The sequence below is a fragment of the Myodes glareolus genome, chromosome 14, assembly GCF_982192425.1.
Source record: "Myodes glareolus chromosome 14, mMyoGla1.1, whole genome shotgun sequence".
Taxonomy (NCBI): Eukaryota; Metazoa; Chordata; class Mammalia; order Rodentia; family Cricetidae; genus Myodes; species Myodes glareolus.
Window position 1 is genome coordinate 42,385,441 of NC_142039.1, and position 22,730 is coordinate 42,408,170.

The following is a 22,730-nucleotide window of genomic DNA, read 5'->3' on the forward strand; positions in this document are numbered from 1 at the left end:
TACATAGTACCAGGATAGCCAGAGACTCTGGGAAAGAAAGAAAAGCAAAAACAACAAAAAACCCCAACCTTCATACTATATATTGGTTTTAGTTTCTGTACCCCACAGAAAACACTTAGCTACTTCTGGTTTTGACATTTATTTCAGAAAGTTATACTCATTCATTGTTGGGCTTCGTTGGGCCTGCTGTTTGTTCCCTCAGTTTCCCAGGTGTTTAGTATGTCTGCCTTGTGCTATTAGTTTTCCTGTGGTCTTGTTGGTCAGATCCACCGAGGCAAATGCAAGTGTTTTTCCTTGCTTCAGAATGTGTGCTGTGATCACTACTACTTCTCCAAGTTTAGCAGGTGACATATACCTTAAAAGAAAACATTGAAATATAGTGGTTAGGTAATTGTTGAAATTTTGATTGTGATAAACTCCTACCAGCTTTCCTGTGTATCTTAACCTACAGATAATCTCAGAATACTACTGGCAAGCTTTTGGTATCAAATTCAAGTAGTTGGTCTGCAAGATGCTCTTCTTGACCCATCTTTCCTTCATCTATGTGTGTCTTTTCACAAAGATAGGCTCTCCTTGCCTTTTTTTTCTCCTTTAAAGTTTTTTATTTCGTATTTATTTGAAACCACTGAAAGATTACCTGTAACTTTCATTTAATCTCTTTAGCTTCTTAAAGTGAAGTATCTGAATGTTTATATCTCAGCAGACTTTATTCAACTCCAAAGTGACAGTATAAGAACTACAAGGAGTGGGCTGTAGAGAGCGGCCCAGCAGTTCAGAGCACTGACTACTATAGAAGACCCAGGTTCAATTTCCAGCACTTGCATGGCAGCCCACAACTCTCTGTAACTCCAGTCCCAAGGGATCTGATTTCCAATCTCTGGTTCCTGTATTTGTGTGGTGCACATGCATACACTCTGATGCATACACATACATTTTAAAAAGAAACTACAAGAAATGAAGAAACTTAAGTTTTTAGCCATCTTGGTAATGAACTGCATATACAGTTGTCCCTCTGTATCCATGAGGATTAATGTAAATACACCTGTCCACACCAAATCCATAAATGCTCAGGGCCCTTATATAAAGTAAACATGCAAGTCAAGATCTACTTTACAAGAAAATTTTTTTTAAAGATTTATTTATTATGTATACAATGGTCTGCCTCCATGTATGCCCACACGCCAGAGGAGGGCGCCAGATCTCATTACAGATGGTTGTGAGCTACCATCTGTTGCTGGGAATTGAACTCTGGACCTTTGGAAGAGCAGCCAGGGCTCTTAACCACTGAGCCATCTCTCCAGCCCCACAAGGAATTATAATAAATTTAAATTTGCATTCATTTTGTGTGTGCTTATATATGGTATATGAGTGAAGGTCAGCAGAAAACTTGGTGTCAGTTCTTCCACTATGTGAGTTCCAGGGATCAGTCTCAAGTCATCAGATTTGGTAGGGAGTTCTTTTACCTACATCTCACTGGCCCCTTAAGTTGTTTTTGTTGCTTCTCCAGATCTATCTTACTTTCATTATGTGTATACCTCTGTGTGGATACATGCATACGAGTGTCCAAGGAGGTGAGAGGGGTCAGGTCTGCTTGATGTGAGTGCTCTACAAGACTGTTATGTTCTTTTATTATTATTATTATTATTATTATTATTATTATTATTATTATTATTATGCTGATGATGTATACAATATTCTGTCTGTGTGTATGTCTGCAGGCCAGAAGAGGGCACCAGACCTCATTACAGATGGTTATGAGCCACCATGTGGTTGCTGGGATTTGAACTCAGGACCTTTGGAAGAGCAGGCAATGCTCTTAACCACTGAGCTATCTCTCCAGCTCCTGACTGTTGTGTTCTTAAACCATCTCTCCACCCCTTTTGTCTATTTAAAACTGTCTTCATGGAAAAATAGTCATCAGTTGGGCTTGCTCACCACACAAGATAAAGACCACCAAATATGGCTCATTAGCATAACATATCTTCTGTCTATCTTCTACAATTTGTCCTGTGATTTGATTATTAAACTCTCAATTTATTCCCAGGCTTAAGAGAAACTGACAAGGTTCCAGTTTTTTGAAACAAGGTCTTGTTGACCTTGAACTGAAGATCCTCTTGGCTCAGCTTCCCAAGTGCTGGGATAAAAGACATGAGCCACTGTGCCTAGCTTTAGAACTCAAGTTTTCAATTTGGAAAGTGACGTACATTTTCACAGTAGTGACAGACAGGCCATCTGGGCTATAGTGCTCCCTGATCCTGTCATTTAAGCCATACTCACAGGAGAGACTCAGAACCCCTTCCCGGCACCTGTGTTCACCTTGCTGCAAGATTTTGGTAACATTTGGGAAATGGTCAACAACTTTTCTCCAAATATCATTCACACTTTTCTATGGGAGAAGAGGGTGGGAGTGGGGAACACAGGGTTTCATAAAGTCAAGGCTAGCTTTGAACTCTTCTGATCCTCCAATGTCTACCAAGTGTTGGGATTATACAACCACTCTGGTTAATTAGTGATACTTTAGTTAATGTTTTAGGGTTTTTTTTTAAAACGGGGTTTCACTATGTGGCCCAGGCTGGCCTGGCACTCACTAAATAGGTCAACCAGCTTTGATGGACTCACAGAGGTTTCACTTGCTTCTCCCTCCCAAGATCTTGGATTAAAGGTATGTCCCAGTGTGCCTGGCACAAGTGATTTTTTTTCTTGTTTTTTTTTTGGGGGGGGGGGCAGGATTTCTCTGTAGCTTTGGAGCCTGTCCTGGAATTAACTCTAAACCAGGCTGGCCTCAAACTCACAGAGATCCACCTGCCTCTGCCTCCTGAGTGTTAGGATTAAAGACGTGCCCTACCACTGCCGGCACAGATGATACTTTTAAAGACTATATGAAAGTTATAAATCATGAGTTCAAACAACTATGGATTGAAGATATTTGAAAAACAGGCACATATGTCCACAAGATGTAGATTCTGGTCATTACCCCCACACAATATAGTGTTATTTGAAAAATCATCTGGATGGCATCTAGATACATACGTTATGTTCATGTCAACACTGACTCCAGGAAGCCCTCTTTCTGTGCCCATCAGAGCCACGGTTGAGATGGTATCTATCAGAGTTGCTGTCATGCCCCCATGGAGAGTGCCGTGCTTGTTAGTGTGCTCCTCTTCCACTTTCATTTCACAAATTACTTTATCAGGAGCAGCAGAGACAAGCGTCACCTAAATAGTAAAATGTGAAAAAAATATTTGAACATTAATTCTGTGCTATTTTAATAGCTCAAATACATCATCACAGCAAGAACAATCCTGACGCTGGAAGCTTGGCACAGAGCCACACACCTGTAATTCCAGCATCTGGGGCACAAAGGGAGGAGGATATGTATTTCTAGGTGCCAGGGCTATAATAGTGAAATCTTTTTTTTTAATATTTATTTTTATTATGTATACAATATTCTGTCTGTGTATATGCCTGCAGGCCAGAAGAGGGCACCAGACCTCATTACAGACAGTTGTGAGCCACCATGTGGTTGCTGGGAATTGAACTCAGATCCTTTGGAAGAGCAGGCGATGCTCTTAACCACTGAGCCATCTCTCCAGCCCCCAATAGTGAAATCTTAAAAAAATATGTATTTTTTTAAAATCATGCTTATAAGCATATGCACATGGAATGTAATGGAACAGCATGTAAGGTGTTTTGGAGATAAGAGTTAGACAATTGTAAGCCAGTCACCCATCCTGGGTGCCAGAAACAAAACCCAGATTCTCTGCAAGACTAGTATGTAGTTTTAACCACAGAGCCATCTCTCTATCCCCCATAGGAAGAATAGTAAGATTTTGTCTTAAATTAAAAATATATGCATGTGTTTGTGTCTGAGTATTTTATCTGCATATACATGAACAGAGACTGCTCATTTGTTTCCTGGCCACCCTGACCTGAATAATCACACAGAAACCATATTAATTACATTACTGCGATTAAAGGCGTGCACCACCACCACCAGGCTGAAATTAACACATTTCTATTCATCTGTGTATCATCATGAGGTTGGATCCTACTGGTAAGGTTCCAACGGCATCTTTCTCCTTTGGCAGCTACATGGTGTCTCTTTGACTCTGCCTACTTTATATCTCTTCCAGCCTGGCTATATTCTGCCCTGTCATAGGCCAAAGTAGTTTTTTTATTAACCAATGGTAATAAAACATATTCATAGCACACAGAGGGGAATACCACATCACATATATGTCTAGTTCTGAGATCCTGTCTTTAAAAAGTCATTTGAACAAGCAGAATATACCTAAAAAAGTAGACTCAGAGCTGGGCAGTGGTGCACGCCTTTAATCCCAGCACTCAGGAGGCAGAGGCAGGTGGATCTCTGTGAGTTCAAGACCTGCCTGGTCTACAAGAGCTAGTTCCAGGACAGGCTCAAAAGCAGCCTTGACAATTAATGGTTGAAATTAGCCCTTTTATAATTTATTTTCTAGCTTAACCTTCAATATACTCCGATTTCCAGAGTAAAGTCTGGCAGGAATGTACTCCTAGATTCCTGCCTGCTGCTAGCTGGAGCTTTGAAACTGGGTTCCTGGCCTTAATAAATTCTCTTAGCACTCAGCTGGGATCAGTGTTTGAGGGCTACAAACAGACGGGGGGGGGGGGGGAGAAACGGGGGGGAAGGGGGAGAGAAAGAAGGGGGTGTGAGAGAGAGAATGTTCAGGACAATGTCTTTTGCTATTCCTCATCTTGCAGAGTTCAGATCACTGGGCTGAGATGGCTCAGCAGTTAAGAGTACTTGATACTCTTGCAGATGACCCGAGTCTCATTCCTAGCACCCACATAGCAATTCATAACCATTTACAACTCCAGTTCCAGAAGATTCTTTTGGCCTCCACAGGCACCTGTAGGAAAATCACATACGTAAAATAAACATAAATATTAAAGAAATCAGAGGGTTGTATAACACCAGAATTTCCTTGTGTTTTTTTTGTTTTGTTTCTTTATATTTAAATTTATTTTTGTGATTGAGTCTCTTGTGTGTATGTGTGCATCATGAGTGTGCCTGGTGCCCACAGAAGTAAGAAAAGGTTGGATACCTGCAACTTGGTAATGGATGGTTGTGAGTCACTGTGTGGGGCTGAGAACTGAACCCTGGTCCTCTAAGAGGTAGTTCTTCAGCCTCCCAAGTGATAGCATCACCAGGCAGGCCTAGCTCTCTCTGGACCTTCTCTATCAACCGACCCCCACGATCTGTCATCTTCTAATCACCAAAAGAAGGTTTTAAATTGGTTGTTTTTTAGTTTTTATACAAGCAGAGTAATTTTCTACACGAATTAATGAATAGTGCAAAACAGCTTTAAAAAAACAGGCTGGGAGATGTTCAGTCATTCAGGCTACTAGGATTATTAGTAAACTTCAGTCAGAACCCCATTTAAACAAAAGAAGTGGAATAATATAATTCAGCAATGTTAAATTATTGCTTGAAGGTCCCATTCCTTTCTAAAGTATAATGAAAAGTATTACATGAACAATACAAACAGAGAAAGCAAGGGTTCCTTCTGAAGTACTTTCAGAAGCCTGACTATGGTGGCAGATGTTTGTTTCTCTCCACCACCTCCAGGTGCAGGGATTGTAAGTATGCAGCACCACTAACAGGCTCTGTCCCCTCCCTTTTCTTCCTCATATCACAAATTTGCTTGCAAGCAGGTCACACACTGTGAACATTCCCCATATTAAAATCTTTCACTACTGAGACCTTTTTCGAGACAAAATTTGTAATGATCTCTAACTTTTTTCTGATCTTCCTGCCTCTGTCTTCTCAGTGCTGGATCACAGCTGTGCCCACCACCCCCAGTTGCCCAGCTCATACAGTACTGGGGATTAAACCTTGCACAAAAGGCATCCTACCAACTGAGCTATAAATCCCCAGCACTCCCGTATTCTCTTTCCAAGGAGCGTGCTGAGAGCTGTAAAATCCTCAGTCTCTTTAATGTGAATTTTCTTGAGGATTCTTTTTCTGCAGTTTAATTCTCTTATTTCTTCAACTATGTATTCACTGGACTGCAGGAATTTTTTACTTCTGAGATTAAACTCATGGGACCTTCATAGTACATGTGGCTTGACCAAAACGTCACTACATGATGTATGATAGTTATATGCCACACAGATAACTCCTATTTTGCTGATACATTCAGTGGTTCATTTCAGGGTCACCTCATATGTGACAGAATTGCTCTAGGTCTGTCATTTTAATTGTTGAGACAGCATCTCCCTTAGTTCAGGTTGACTCCGCCTCTGAGAACCCTCTCCCCATCCACCCCAGCCTCCACCTTATGGGTGCCAGGATTATAAGCACACTACTATGTCTGGCAATCGATTCACTGCCAAAAGATGGGGAAATTTGTAGAAGCCTTTAGGCCTCTTCCCAAGTAAGTACAGCTTTAGTGCTTGTACTAGTTTTTGCTCTACAGAAGGTCATGAAGGGGGATAAACTGAAACAGTATAAGCGCCCTCAAACAATGCTGTGTTTTAATCAACAGGCACATCAAAAGGAGAAAAAAAAAGTCCTCGTTGCCTGTTCCTACCACAAGATGTCCTCACAAACTAATAGTATATCGCAGGAAGATGAGCCCAGAATGTAATAACCCTTATTTTGTGTGCTGAGCAAGTATTCTTTGGTTTTGTTTTTTTTTGAGACCGGGTTTCTCTGTGTAACAGTTCTGGCTATCATGGAACTCGCTCTGTAGACCAGGCTGGTTTCGAACTCACAGAGCTATGCCTGCCTCCCAAGTGCTGGAAGTAATGGCATGTGCCACCACAGCCCGGCTGAACAAGTATTCTATAACTGAGCCACATTCAACATGAGCCTTTATATCAAGAATTGGCAGGGCAAAAGGAAAGAGTTTCATTTTTGTTTGGAGTTAGGTCTCAAGTACTCAAGAGCTGAGGATAACCTTGAATTAAACCCATGACCTTACGTGTGCACTTTACCCCGTGTTACACAACCAGTCTTTAGGTAATAATTGTTAACCAGAGATTTATGGGAAAACTACATTCTCTTGAGACAGCACATGAGCCCTCTCAAGGTGAACGAACAATTCCAAGGACAGGGTAAAGACATAGTATATATTTAGAAAGGACAGTGTAGCAATTTAACTAGCTTTGGATGCAAGGCAAAGTATTCCATTAGCAGCACAGATTCCTCAAGCCAGTCCTGCTGCCACGGGGACTGGGTGAATCTCTGTGATGGGGGAGCACTGTGGTGAAAAGCTGTGTACTGTAGGTTACTGATTAACACCCCTACTCTCTACCCAGTAGATGCTAGAACATCTGTCTCCTGTTAACATGTGGTAAAAAATGTCTCTAAGTCAAAGTGTCTTCCAAATAGGACAGAGTTCATACACTCATGAACCCAGGGGCTGTGGTTGCCATAGAATCATAGAATTCTATGATTCTTCATAGAATGAAGCTGGTTAGCATTCCAGCATGGAGGAAAGCGGCTCATGAGTCCCCCCCCACTCCAGCTGAAGGGCTATGGATAGCTGATCACTTGTGGGGTGGGGAACAGTCAGTTTTCTTTAAGGCTATTACATTCCAGTAGATGGTCCCATATCTGTAGTCTATGCACAAACTGACTCAATGGGTTATTAAAAAAATGAGACAAAACTGGGTGTGGTGTTACACATCTTTAATCTCAGCACTTGGGAGACAGAGACAGGAGGATCTCTTGAGTTCAATGCCAGTCTGCCAGCCTGCTCTACTCAGGGAGCTCCAGGACAGCCAAGTCTAGAGAGACCTTGTATCAAAAACAAAAACAAAAACAAAAAGGGGGGGTATGAAGTTGGGAGGCATCAAGGAGTAGATCTGGGAGGACTTAGGGGGAGAAGTCGGGAGTGAATAAGATACACACATAAATATACATATATATGCATATATATAAAAAGTTCTCAAAAATAATCAATATACATAAAAAGTTCTCAGAAAACAGTCTGCTTCATAGGATAAAATAGCGCTCAATTCTAGAATTGAAAAGACCAACTACAATCTATGAATTATTATAATTGTGTCCTCAGATAGGTCTGGCAACCAAAGGAGGCATCCAGAGAAGGCTGGCGAAAATACCGAAGCCTCTGGCAGGAACTTAGGAGAGGCACTTCCGGCCCCTTTTAGTGTTCCTGCCTTCCTTGTGGAGCCTGGAAAGTTGTAAGCACTTAAAGGTCATTTATTGTAGTACTCTTCATATTCCAAATGTCCCAGTAAAGAGGGTATTTAAAGAAAGTACACTATTCTATACAATGGAATAATCTTAAAAGGAAAGAAAGGCCTAGCTCTGTCCTGCAGCTGGCTGGAAGCTCTTTTGCAGGCACTGGCATGAACGAATTGTGACGCTCAGGTTCATTCGCCACGATGTGGTAGTGTGTTTGAGCTCTAAAAATGTGGTATGCCACCTGTGTGCCGAGTGACTAGATTTCCAAAGCTACCTCACAGTTTGGGAATTTATAATGAAAAAAAACTGGAAAGATTCCCTTTTGGAAGCAGTCAAAACTTGCAAGGCCAGAGGGAGGGCACTCTGCTGGCTGGGTTGTTGGCAAGCATGGAGCTTCGGGGGTGCAGCAATACTGAGCTCCCGCTCCCGCCGGGGTGGGCCTTCAGTGACACAGTTGCCTTTGCCCTCGCTGTCTGTGCTCTCAGACTCTCACGGATGTGGGCAGATGCTTGTTCATTTCTCCCCAGGGAAAGTCACATGATAGGAAAACATGTTTCATGTGGACATAATTTCTTTTCATCTTTTGGAGACGAGGCCTCATGTAGCTCAGGTTGGCTTTGAAGTGGGTATGAACTTGAGGATGAACTTATCTCTCTATGCCCACCTCCCTCCTGAGTGCGGCTGGGATCACAGGTAGGCACTATCACATCTGGTTTAACACGGTGCTAGAGATGTAAGCCACGGCTTTGTGCATGCTGGGCAAGCATTCCACCAACTGAGCTATATCCCCAGCCTCCGTCAGGATACAGAATTTAAAATGAAGTGTGAAGTGTTAAATAGTTTTTTTTTTAAATGGGACTAATGTAGTTAGACCTGGCCAGGATGTCAAAGTTTTTGCAAAGTTAGTAAGTATAACAATCTTTTATGAACCACTAAGCAGAAATACATTGGTGTGATGATACGCACACAACCACAAGAGTAATACCAGCACTCAGGAGACAGAGGCAAGGAGGGTAAATTCAAGTTCCAGAAAAGCCAGGATGCTGTCTCAGAAACAAAACAAAGGAAACCATAAAAACCACATATATACACATACAAACCATTATTCAGAAGTATATACTTTAGTCTTAGCTTCTCTTCTGCCTACATAAACATAACCACTTACCTGTTGTAAATCGAGTTACCATCACACAATGATTATTATCAACCTGCGCGGCTTAACTGCCATTCACTGCTACATATAAAATACTGAGTGAGCTCTTGCAGTGTGGCCAGCAATAGTGTAAATGTGAAATCTATATTGATTTCCAAAGAGTAAACATTTAAAAATCAACTTTTTTTTTTGGTTTTTTCAAGACAGGGTTTCTCAGTAGCTTTGGGGCCTGTTCTGGAACTAGCTCTTGTAGACCAGGCTGGTCTTTAACTCACAGAGATCTGCCTGCCTCTGTCTCCCGAGTGCTGGGATTAAAGGCGTGCACCACCATCGCCCGGCTTTTTTTTTTTTTAAAGAAAGATTAACTGTCCTTTTTTGCAAAGTGGGATGGTTATGTAACTAGCCTTACAAACTCCCCTGCATCAGCCTCCCCTAAGCTGGAATTAGAGACAGGTACCATCATGCTGGACTAAGTTATGAGAATTTAACTAATTACTCAAAGGTGATCAAACTAATGTCAAAATTATCTCACACATGAAAGTTAGATGTGGTGGCACATACAGTTTAATCCCTGCACTCAAGAGGCAAAGGCAGATGAATCTCTGTGAGTTCCAAGCCAGCCTGGTCTACATATCAAGTTCAGGAACAGCTAGAGCTACATAGAGAGACCTTGTTTAAATAGAAAAAGAAAAAAAAATATATTACAAAATATTATATAGCCACAGGGCTGATGACAGTTTAAGGAGGAAATGGCTATAGACCCCAACCTGCAAGCACGCTACTAGCCACATCCCCATTCTCACAGCAGATTTTTAAGAAAGAAAAAAAATCAAATTTCTTCTTAGATAAATACACTTTTTTTTTTTTTTTTTTTTTTTTTTTTTGAGACAGGATTTCTCTGTACTGGAACTAGCTCTTGTAGACCAGGCTGGCTTCGAAATCACAGAGATCCGCCTCCCTCTGCCTCCCTAGTGCTGGGATTAAAAGGCATGCGCCACCACCGCCCGGCCGATAAATAAATACATTCTTTTTGGATAATATCATCTTTCCAAAAGTCACTGTCAAATGATGTCTTTGGACTTTAAATATTTCTTATTTGAAAACATTAAATACATTTACTTAAGTGTTATTTCCTACTTTTGACAAAAGCCCTGATACATTATGTACATCGTTTAAAAAACCCGAGAGGGGAGTGTTCAAGGAGAAAGATTTCAAATTCCTGTAGCTAACCAATATTTAAATCTCACGCCCAAATTCTTTCCAAAATTCTAAGCATTCTTTCTTAATCGTAAAGAGCAGATATTCATGAATCAAAATATTTATCAACCTATGTTACAGAGAAAGACCCAGTCTCAAAACCCAGAAACACAACATAGGAACAAGTTGTTCGTCCTTCACTGCTGTAACTCAAGCGTACTTCGCTTTCGGGCCTTAAAACAAACAATCCCTACACACTCGTCCTGTACTCCAGCGCCCCTTAAATGATACACAGCCTTTTTTTCTTGGCTCACTCCAGTGGACCAAACCCGTCTCTAGGGGTGACAGTCAAAGTCATGCTTATTTACGTTTAGATGAGAATCCATGCACTCTCGGGCGTTTGAGAGGCCACGAACGTGGGCTCACAAGACACTCCACCAAACAGAACAGAATCGAACTCGGGTGTTTTATTCGATTAGTCCTCTCCACCAGAGGTTTTGAGGACAATACCTTTTCCAAAACTGTATCAAAACCGGGAACTCTCAACAAGACCTTCATGATTTCCCGGAGATTCTGGGTCAAGCTGCTCATCGTGGGAGGCAACTCAAGATTCTGGGCTCTGGAGAAATGAAGTCTGGAAGAGAAGCTTGGGAAAGCACAAGAGCGTGGTAGCTCTAACCCGCAAGTGTTGTGCGCGTTCTGGATGAAGGGTCGCGCGCTCTCGCAGCCCGAGTCCTCACAGCCCGGGCTCTGTGTTTTGTACCCGCTAGGGCTCCAGCGCGCACGCGCAGCCTGACTCCCCCACCCCCGCGCGCCCGCGTCCGCCCCTCGCTTGTTGCGCAGACTCGCCCAAGACCTAAGTTCCGCCGGAAAGTTGATGCGGAAGCACACGCACGCAGCGCGCCTGCGCAGAGCCCGGCGTTTGTTTTCCCAGTCGCGCGGGAAGCGGCGTGCGGAGCGGATCGCCTCGGGAGATGCTGTGCTGATGGCGTCCGGGAGCGGCTCGGATGCGCGGGAGCCGGCAGAGCCGGCGGCGGCGCCTGCAGCCGCGGAAACAGAGGAGGAGATTGACCAGCGGGTGAAGAGGCGGCGGCTTCAATGCATGGGGTTTGCGATGATGGCGAAATGCGAAACCACGATGGCTCACACCTTCCTGTCGGAGAACGACTGGCAGATGGACGTGGGTTTGCGTTTCTCGTTTTCTCCCCTCCTCCCAGGTGGGCGGAGCGCGCTCTCCATCCTTGTGCCTTTGCTTTTCAGAAAGCGCTGAGCGCCTACTTCGAACCGCCAGAGAACGACCCCGCGTGGCCACGCCAGCCTCCGACGTCCTTCCATTCCGAGGCCTAGTAAGCGACGGGGGTCGCGGGCGGTTTGCTGGGGGCCCGCGTTGGGCATCACAAGACCCTACCTGGAAATGGAAGCCGATGCCCTCAGGATGGGCATCAGAGGGAAGGCCTTTCTCCGAGGGACACAGTCACTTCCAACGTAACTTGCTTATTTTGGCTTGTTTATTTATTGTGTAGCCCTGGCTGTCCTGGAGTTTGCTCTGTGGACCAGACAAGCCTCAAACTAAGAGATCCGCCTGCTTCTGCACTCTTAGTGCTGAGTTTAAAGGCTTGTACTACGATCGACTTCTGACGTGATTTTTTTTTCTTAGTCAATGGAGGAAGGAAAGAAAACTCTGAAATGTAAATTATCTTTATTTATTTAGAGGCAGAGCCACCCCCCCCCCCCCGTATGTCTGTCTGCTCAGAACTTGTTATGTAGAACAGGCTGACCTCAAACACAGAGATCTACTTGCCTCAGATTCGAAAGGACTGGGATTAAAGTGTCCACCACACATGATAAAATATTTACTTATTGGTACTGTTCTTTTTTGAGACATTATACCTGACCACCAGCTCTTAACCCCCTTGTTCCAGCCCCCCCCTCCTTTTGCTAGCATTACATCTAGTTCCAGCATCCCCCAGCTGAAATGTAATTTATTATTTGAGACCCATGCCCAGGCTGACTTGGGACTCCTGTGGTCAAGGCTCGACTATTGCCTGCCACTTCCCCAGAGTGGGGTTAAAGGTTTGTGAAACACTACTCAATATTGAAATACACTTACTCACTGGAATTACTGTGACATGTAAACTAGAGATTGAGAAAACAGGTGAGGTAGAAAATCTCTAAGAAGAACGGTAACCTGTAAGTCTCTTTGTTTCTGCATTGTTTATCTGCTCTCTTGCCGGCAAGCAGTAGTTTTATTTCTTTGAGACAGGATCTCACGAGTTTATCCAGAACATAGTGTGTAGTCCAGGCTGGCATTGGGGTTCTGGCAATCCTCCTGCCTCAGCCTCTGGGGTACTAGAAGGATTAGTCACCACACCAGGCTCAGCACTTGTTTTCAGTGTGTGCTGTTCCTGTTATTTTAGTGCTCCAGTTTGTGCTCCTTTTTGGAGACCACAGCTAAAGTCCCTTCAGGGGAGTTTATTGTGTGTGTCAAAGGAGATGGGAAATCCTCATAAAACAGTTGTACTGAAATTACTTGGAGAGATTTTTTTTTTTTTTAAAAAAATGCTGGGACCCCCACTTCCCAGAGATAATAAATGCGTGAAGTTGAGAGGCGGAGCAAGCAATCAGTTGGCAGGAAAAAGCCAGTGGGGGGAAGTCAGGAGGTAGTGAGGAAGTAGAAATGGGAGTACTCCCATTGGAGGAATTGTTTTTTTTTTTTTCTTTCTCTCAGATGGCTTAAGAGAAAGTCTGGGGCGGCTGTGGGAGGAAACAGCTGGTGCTTTCTCTGTTTTTCTGAGCTAGCAGGTTTTCACCCCATTATCTGGCTCCTGTGTCTTTATTAATAAAATAGAGCGATAGAGACTTAGTTAAAAGCAACACAGTTCTAGGAACTGAACCGAAGCCCTCAGCAAGAACAAGTGTTCCGAAGCACTGAGCCATCTATTCAGTCTCATGTTTTCACTAGAAATAAGGGGACTAACATCTTTGACAAGGTTCTGAAATGACCTAGCCCTTTCTCTTTGGTAAGGCTACAGAAAAAGTGTAGTATTGAATGTTGAGTGAGAAAGCTTTTTCAGGTGGGTAAAACTCCAAATGGAATCTGGCATTAAACACAGTTTTTGATGCTCTTTAAAATTAGTTTTTACTGGACAAGGCATGGAGATCTTTCATGCCTTTCAAGGCCAACCTGGTCTCCAAAATTGAGTTCTGGGAAAGTTAGGACTGTTACATTGAGAAACCCTGTCTCAGAAGCCCAAAATTAAATTAATTAACTAATTAAAATTATCAAAGTTCTTGAAGCTGACTGCTTTGAAGAAAGCCGTTACTTTTGGCCATGCGCAGATGGATGGTTAGTATGCTTGTAGGTGGACCATTATGAAACAAGGAGCCAAAGTGATCACAGTCAAGCTTTTGAAACAACTCACTCCGGGAGAAATTGTTCCCTCCAGGGACAGACGCACATGCCAGCATGTGGAGGCAGAGGACAACTTGCCGCTGTCCCCATGGTGGGTCCTGGAGGTTGAACTCAGGCCCCTAGGCTGACAGCAAGCAACTTTACTCCATCTCCAGCCATTTTTCCAGTATTTTCTATAGACTCTTAGGATTTGTCAAAGAAAATTATTTATAGGATAATTATCCATTATCTGTAGTGCTTGGGGCCAAAATCTGAGCTGAGATAATTTAGAATATGGATTTTCTAATTAGGAATGATCAGTCTGTATCTTCAAATTGAGGGCAACTGATACAGTAAGATTCATGTTGAGGGAGCACGTTGGAAGCCAGAAGTCAGATTTGGGTTCTTCAGGAGTAGTGCTCCTTGTTTCTTGAGACAGTCTTCCACTGGGACCATGGACTCATCATTTAGGGTGAAATAGATCCTCGGGTATCTGTTGGTCTCAGCCTCCTGGTGTTAGTTATAAGCATGCCACAACTTCCAATGTTTAATGTGAGTGGGGGTGCCAGCTAAGTTACTGCCATAGCCCCTAAGTACAACAATTCACAATTTGTGGGTCTTTAAAAAAACGTTTATTTTGATTTTGCCAGTGTTGATCTAACCAACGAGGATTCAGATGATACCAGCATTTTAGACACCAGTCCATCTGGGCCTCCTCCAGAAGACAGCAGCATTATCTCTTTCATTACCTGGAATGTTGATGGATTAGATGGAAGCAATCTCCCAGAGAGGGCTCGAGGGGTGTGTTCCTCCCTAGCTTTGTAAGTATTGCCCCTTCTGTGGTAGTGACTGTGATCCGTGTTTTAATGGCTCTACAAAGCAACAGTTGAAATTTGTGTACTTGAAAATTTGACTTTAAGGTCAGCTCAGAATAAATACTTGAGAGTTGGAGTGTTTTGGTCTGGGGAGGGTCTTGGGGTGGATTGGAACATCAATTTGTGTTAGCTGCGTTCTAGAGTTGTGAGCTTTACATAGTAAGTTTTGTCTATAATTACTGATAGTTATGAAATGAAAATTACCCTAAAGATCTGTTTCTGGGCTTGGTAAAGTACTGAAGTTCTCTGGAGCTGTTATCACTGGACAGCTTTTTAAGAGAATCTGAAGAGGTAACATTGAATACATCTGTTGATGTATATAATCATTGAAAACTCAGTGTAGTGTATATAATGCTTTCCGTTTTAATTCCACCGGGGTGATATGTAGAGGGGTGCTGGGATTGAACTCAGCCTTGTTAGGCAAGTATTCTGTCCCTGAGCTACACATCCAGCCCATTTTTAATTGGTCACGATGGTATTGTGTAATAAGTAACACAGATAAAGGTCAGGATAAGCATTGAGTACTAGGGGTTCTTTAGGGTATGTTTTGTGATTTTTCTCTAAGTAGCTGAAAATAATATACTCATGTTTTTGTTAAATTGATCTTTTTAATTAGGTATAGTCCAGATGTGGTATTTTTACAGGAAGTTATTCCTTCATATTGTGCCTACCTAAAGAAGAGAGCAAGCAGCTACAAAATTATTACAGGTAATGCGTCTCTTGCCATCTAAATTGCCTTTTTCTTTGAAAAATAGATCAATTGAGGAAAATGAACAAGACACATGATTTATTTAAAAGATTTTCAATTTAATACTTATAAATGAAAAAATGATTGAAATGAATATTTCTTTTTTACATTTTTTTTAATTTGAGCTATATATTGTTCTCTGCTCCCTACCTCTCCTCTTCCCTCCCCTTCTGCCCTCTTCCCTGATCCCATGCTACCTATTTACTCAGGAGATCTTGTCTTTTTCTATTTCCCATGTAGATTAGATGAATATTTCCTTTTAGGAAAATAAAGTTTTAAAATTTCATTCTTGTGGATTTAATAAAATTGAATTGCTAGAAATTCCATTTGTTTCTGTTTCTTCTTAGGGTTTTATATAGGGCAAAAACAGCTCTGCTGCCTTGCTACGTAAACATACCCCCTCAGTTGTTATGAATTTTAAATGTCATAATTACATTTTGTTCATATTTTCTCAAGAAGTCTTTAATTGCATTTATTTATTTTCCAGTATAATTTTAGTTTTTCTCTCATTTTGGCTTTGCTAAGTATGTTTGCTATAGCAGGCCACATCTTATAATTGTTAAACAGAGTACTGTTGACTTTCAATTTTACATAGCCTTTGGTTTTTAATTTTGATTTATACTTGATTCCTGGGTGCTAAGGAGAGAGCTCTAGGTATCTGTTGCCCCCTCTTTGTTGGATTTCTTTGACAAATGCTCTTTGGGATTCTTTCTGCCTCTTACTTTCGATTTTGTATTCTGCATCCAACACTTCCCTTTTTTTTCTCTCAGTTCATCACAACCTTTTTTCCCCCCCTCGAGACAGGGTCTCACTATGTAGATCAAGCAGGTCTGTAACTCACGGACTCCATCTCTCCTTGCCTGTACTGGGATTAAAGGTTAAAGGTGTGTACCACCACACCCACCCAGCTAGAGCCATTTCCTACTTTGATTAGCACATGAGTAGGAGAGTCAAGTTTTTTTGTTTGTTTGATTTTATATATTTAATTTTACCATATTTCAAAATACCTGTATTGTAGCCTTGTAGTTAGTTGAGTGGATATAAGTTTCTAGGTCGTAAGCAATGTTTTCTGAATTTGGAAGCATTGATTTGGTGACTTTGGTTTCTGAGGATGGTCAGTTTGCTGCCAGTATGATTCTGCCCATTCCTGTCTCCATTCTTAGTAAGTTTGAGGATCTCTGCTTTATCCCTGGTGTTCTTCCTACCGTTTCTCCATTTATTGTACCGGATGATTGTTGGAGGGTTTGGTTGGAGGTTTGGGAGATCCCCATTTCCCTTTCCTCTTTCTTGATCTAATTTTCCCACCATCCACTGTGCTTCTCTTCCTCCTCCTTTTTTTTCCCTTTCACTTTTTTGAAAGCCCCCTTATGTTGTAAAACTCCATTAATCCTTTATTTTCCATAATTTTTCATATTTCTTAGGCTACCTGTTTACAGTTTATGGCATGTGCACTTTGGTGTATGGATACAGTATCTGCTCTGAATACATTGCTTTTTCTATTTTAAGTTTTCATGTCTTTGATTTGGTGAGCCACGCTTCTTTATTATGTGTATAGATGTTCTTCTCTATAGATGTATGCAAGCATGTACACTTGTGCACCGCATGTGTGCCTTGTATCCACGGAAGGCAAGATCCCCTAGAACTTGCATTACAGATAGTCGAGAACTACCATGCTCCTCTTGGTTCTCTAGAAGAGCAGCTCATATTCCTAACTGTTGAGCGTCTCTCCAGCCCCTGCTATATTTCTTTGATTCAAGGAGGAGTTAAGAGTGAGTTCCTGAATAGATGATTCTGGTTTTACAGTGTGCTGTATTTATGAGGGTATTTTGATTTTGGAATCTATCAGAAGCCAGCCCAACATATTTTTGTGATCTTTCTTTTCTTTCTTCTGAGAAGCTCCCTATGTTCTTGAACTTGGAGATCTTCCTGCCTCCTTCCTCTGAGTGCTAGGATTGCATGAGTCCACCGCCACACCCAGCCTCATTTCTCTTTTTTGTTCCTTTTAGTTGTGCTACGTTAGTATTTTTATGTCACATAAACCTGCTCCTTTATGTACATGGATTCTTGCCTCTTGGTTCACATTTGAATTCCTGCTAAGAGAGAGGTTAAACCCTACATTTTACTAATAGAAAGTAACTTTTGTATAGTCAAATGGCTTGTTTTGTAGTAGAGAGATTTCTAGTTGTGGTGCATTAAATTTATGTCTTTAATCTGAGGCCATTCTTGTTCCTAAAAAATACTTTCTAAGTTGAGCATGGGGCACTCAACTGAGTACTGCAACTCATTCCTTTTTTCTGTGGGAAACTGCTGAGCAGTAGGTGGTGGGGCGTATTCAGAGTTTTGGTATTGAAATATGTCATCTATGAATGTATTGGGCAGCATTCATGGCTATCCTGGGACTCACATGTCCTGGGGTTGCAGGTTTGATACAATTGGTAGAGCCTCTAAAACTTAATTTAAGAAAAATGTAATTACTTGGCTATGAGGAACTAGGGAAGACATCCAGAGCATGTTTGTTCTGTATCCAGACGAGGCTCTTGCCTTGGTGATGATTTTCTGTTCCAGTAGTACCAGACTTTCGTGAACACACCCACCAGCTTACTTCCTATGGTTTAAAAAGAAAAAAGTTGGACGCTTTGAATCATTGGCCTTTTGTGGCTGCTCTTTTTGTGAGCTAGCTTTTCAGTATTCTCAGTTTTTGACAGGTAACAGCTAATTACTTTTGGCACCTCTGCCCCTTTCTCCCCAGCCCTGCTTCCTTGTTCTCTACCCTTCTCTGTCCCTGCTGGGTATATAACTTGTCCTCACACAAAGATTATACTATGGAGGGATATGCTATCCTATCCTATTCTTATTTAAATATCATTTGTGTGTCTGGTTAAACTTTGATAAGGGACAGAGAAGCATTCACTTGGTTCACCTACTTCAAATGGAATCTCAAGGATTTGATCCTGTTCAAATAATGTTGCTCCTTGTAACAGTAGGGGAGTTGGTGGTAAAGTGAAGAAACTCCTGACCTCTCCTAAATTCTTTTCCATAAATGTTTGAAGGTAATGAAGAAGGATATTTCACAGCTATACTGTTGAAGAAAGGAAGAGTGAAATTTAAAAGTTACGAGATTGTTCCATTTCCAAATACTAAGATGATGAGAAATCTTCTGTGTGTGAACGTAAGTTTAAGTTTTAGGAGGTGGGTCATTTTTGTTTGTGTGTTTTTGAAGGAATTGCCCTTACTGGTAAATTTATTCCTTACATAGATACTCTTTTTAGTATTCGAGTATGTGTGTCAGTGGTGTGTCAGGACTTTGGGGACCCAGGTTTCTCCTTCCACCGCAGGTTTCAGGGACCAAACTCAGGTGGTCAGGCTTTTGTGGCAGGGCCCTTACCTGCTGAGCCATATCACTGGGACAGTTCTTTAAGTCCTGTTGTGTATGTCTGTCTGTAAGTGTGGGTCTGGAGGTGAGAAGACAGCTTTGGGGAGTCAGATTTCTCCTCCCGCAGTGGTTCTATGTATCCATCTCAGGTCATCAGTTGTGTGAAGCAAGTGATTTACCCACTGGGCCAGCTCATTAGCCATTTACGTATGTATTTTAAATAGTCTTAGAACACTTAGATTTCCACATAATTTGAGATACAAGGAAACTTAGCAAAGTTAGATTCTTAACTGACTAAATGTTTTCTTAAGAGTTTTGCAGTATTGCGAAGGAGAACATTTGTGAAATAATTTGTTAGAGCAGTGAGGAAAATGAGCAGAGCGCACAGCTCTAAGGAACACTGGCACTTTGGCTCACACTGGAGTAAGGCCTGCTGGTGGGAATGTGAAGCAGCTAGTCCTGTAGGTTTGGAGTTCGGAGTCAGATAAACGATGACAGACCTTTGCAAGTTGTAGCAAAGGGTTAACCTGTGGATGTGAATGAACTTTATGTTTCTGTTAGGGTGATGGACACCGCTGTTTTTCTCGTTCATATGAAAATATTTGAGAAAAGCAGCCTTGAAAAGTAGGGTTAATTTTGGCTCCTGGTTTGAGGATGTGGAGTGAGCAAGGCAGGAGCGGCTAGTTACGTTGTCCACAGTCAGAAAGCAGAACAGTGACTTAGTGCTGAGCTCGCTTTCCCTTTAGTCAGAGTGGGGCCCATCTCACACTGGCGCCCCTTACATTTCCGGTGGTCTTTCCAGCTTAATAACCTAATCTGGAATAGTCCTCAGACATTTCCAGAGATTTTCTTCTAGGTGATTCTAGATCCTGTAGAGCTGAGAGTCAGTATTAGCCATCCTGAGTGAAAAGGTAGTTGAGTATGTCAGGAGCTTGAGAAATAGGCAGGATCCAGATTATAGGTTTGGAAGAATTGGATGATTCCTTAGGCATTGTAACATAATCTTACTAGTATCTTAATTGCTAATGATTTTGAGTATCTGTGTTAGGCGATTAACAGAGCAATAAATTAGAATTATCTGTGCTTGCAAGTAACCAACTCATGGCTTCATGGAAGGGGGAATTCTGTAGCTGTCCTTTAACTTCAGCTTGGGATCATTATATTAGCCTTTTTACCTTGTAGTATCGTTCTAGAGAGGTGTGAGCCATCGATGGCCTGGGGTTACTGGGAAGGGGCTCAGTTGAGGTACTTTGTGACTAGCTCTTGCTTGCTAAATAGTTGTCATAGGTAGGGTTGGCACCTCGTACTTCTTTTCATCTAGGTTTGTGCTGACAGTATGGTTTCAGCTGAGTAGATAAATCCCGGTTGATTGACTAGTGTGCTGTTACCAGAGCAGTGGTCGGTGGCCTGTTGAATTGTAATTATCCTGTTGTAGGTGAGTATGGGTGGAAATGAATTCTGCCTTATGACGTCCCATTTGGAGAGCACGAGAGAACATTCTGCAGAACGAATGAGTCAATTAAAAACGGTTTTTCAGAAAATGCAAGAAGCTCCAGATTCAACTACTGTTCTATTTGCAGGAGATACAAATTTAAGAGATCAAGAAGTGAGTAACAGAGTTGGTTCACTGTTTGTGGGGAGACTATTGTTGTGGAAACTAACTTGGTTTGTTTTATCAAAAGTATGGACTTGGAAATACACGGTAGAAAACACTGTTGTAGTTTTTATAGAAAAAGAGGCCTTTACACTATTAAGGATAATCCTACTACATGTGATACAGGCAATATAAAGCAATAAATATGTTGGATAAGTATCAATAAAATAATAATCAGAAGAGCTTTAAAAAGAGTGAGGGTATTTGTAGCATCCCTAGGTTCAAGAAGACCTACTTCTCTTCTGAGTTGAAACTAACTTTTTTAAAACTTCTATTTGTTGATTGAACCTAGGGCCTCCTGCATGCTAGGCAATACTGCTGACCTGCACCTCTAGGATTTTGTTTTTATTCTAAGTTGTATTCTGTATAGATTTTTTTAGATAAAAAGTTATTAGAATTTCATTTTGAATGTGTACATGGTAGTCATAGGACAACTTTTGAGACTTGGTTCTCTCTTTCCATCATGTGAGTCCCTAGGATGGAACTGAAGGAATGATTGAAGTGGTTAGGTGTGTGTTCTCTACCACACATAGAAACTTTTTGTCATGATGGAGATTGAACCCAATGTGTCACTAATGCCAACCCCGTACTTGACTGCTATCCTGTCATAGCAGCCATGAAACTGTAAATTGTGTCATGTGAATGGGAAAGAAAAACAGTATTAGTAGAGTTTGGTTTATTTTTTTTATTGATTTTTAAAATGTAATTCCTAGGCATAGTAGTACATGCCTCTAATTCCAGCACTTGATAAACAGAGGCAGGTTGATCTCTGTGAGTTTAATGCCAGTCATAGTTTACATAGTGTGTACTCAAAAAACCCAAAATATTAAAAAATAAAATAAAAAGTTGTATTATAGTTGATAATATTAAACACCTTTTAAATTGGGGTATGTGTAAATATATGAATCTTACATGGTATTCTTTCTCTTTTCCAGGTTATCAAATGTGGTGGTTTACCTAACAATGTTTTTGATGCCTGGGAATTTTTGGGCAAACCTAAACATTGCCAGTATACATGGGATACAAGAATAAATACTAATCTCAGGATTCCTGCTGCTTATAAGCATCGCTTTGATCGAATATTTTTCAGAGCAGAGGAGGGCCACCTCATTCCTCAAAGTTTAGACCTTGTTGGGTTGGATAAACTGGACTGCGGCAGATTTCCTAGTGATCACTGGGGGCTCCTGTGCAACTTGAATGTCGTATTGTGAAAAGCTTTCCACATTTGAACTTTATGTTTGCCGTAGTTCTGGATTCATGCAGATCTCAATCTTTCAGGAAAGTTTGGTGTAACACACAAGAATTAGCGAACTGGTTCATCAGTACAGCAGAAGCGGTTACATTTTGCTTTGCAGCTTGTGTCCTGAGAATTAAAAATTGGTGTTTGTAATCAAAGCATGCTTGCGTTCAGAATGTGTGGGCCTTTGTTGAAGGAACACAGCCACTCAGCTTGTAACGGTGCTCATTGCTGCCATCAGGATTTCAAGTAGTGGACATATTGTCTCAGGACTAACCGTCACAGCACTACTGTTAGGATTGTTAGGCTCCAAAATAATATTAAACCATTTTATCAAGAGAAAAAGCAAGCTCCTGAATTCTTGAGGATTGTGTGTTATGTTTTGTAAGTTCAGAAACTTAATTGAAAAAGCCATGACCATCTGCAGTAGATGACATGTTGTATATCAGACTTAATTCTTGTCAGCTGTTAGTATAACTGACTGTTACGAGTTAAATTTGCACTTTAATTCCAATAACTTCTGATTAATGTTAATTTTTTCCTGATAAGTGATACAGTTAAGCTTTGTAATGATTACATGCAGCTTAAGCAACATGGGAATTTTTTCTTAGAGAAAAATTCATGAAGAAAAGTAACCTTTTGCTATTGTTACTGGTAAGATGGAAATACTTTTTAGGAAGTGAATAAAAAATACATTTTAAAAAAAATGTTCTGTAAAGAAAAGATGTACTGTAAATAAAGCGTTGAACTTATTTGTAGACGAGCACGATTTCTCTGTCCATGATGGGATTTGTTCTCTAGCCTCCCTCGAATGTTTCTCTTCAGTTGGAATCAGCAAGAAATCTGTGTGTTTTATTATATTAAAGCCCCAGCACTTTGAAAGCTATGGCAGGAGGATTGCCATTAGT

At 41.4% G+C, this 22,730-nt stretch overlaps 2 protein-coding genes across 3 annotated transcripts; one reads left to right on the forward strand and one right to left on the reverse strand.

Annotated features, from left to right (window-relative positions):
* Positions 1-123: 123 nt before the first annotated feature.
* Positions 124-11,313, reverse strand: Acot13 (acyl-CoA thioesterase 13). Its single transcript, XM_048428161.3, has 3 exons — positions 11,055-11,313; positions 3,031-3,215; positions 124-355 (listed from the first exon to the last, which is right to left on the reverse strand). Exons 1-3 carry the CDS (start codon positions 11,133-11,135, stop codon positions 199-201), a joined length of 423 nt encoding a protein of 140 aa, XP_048284118.1. The 5' UTR covers positions 11,136-11,313; the 3' UTR covers positions 124-198.
* Positions 11,314-11,466: 153 nt separating this feature from the next.
* Positions 11,467-22,574, forward strand: LOC125396324 (tyrosyl-DNA phosphodiesterase 2). Of its 2 annotated transcripts, XM_087896486.1 has the most exons (7): positions 11,467-11,724; positions 11,805-11,890; positions 14,586-14,756; positions 15,427-15,518; positions 18,609-18,727; positions 20,367-20,537; positions 21,521-22,574. In XM_087896486.1, the coding sequence occupies exons 1-7, from the start codon at positions 11,530-11,532 to the stop codon at positions 21,794-21,796; spliced, it is 1,110 nt and encodes a 369-aa protein (XP_087752612.1). In that variant the 5' UTR covers positions 11,467-11,529; the 3' UTR covers positions 21,797-22,574. The 2 variants fall into 2 exon arrangements, with proteins under 2 accessions (XP_087752612.1, XP_087752613.1); XM_087896487.1 differs by lacking the exons at positions 11,467-11,724; positions 11,805-11,890 and adding an exon at positions 11,895-12,029.
* Positions 22,575-22,730: the final 156 nt, after the last annotated feature.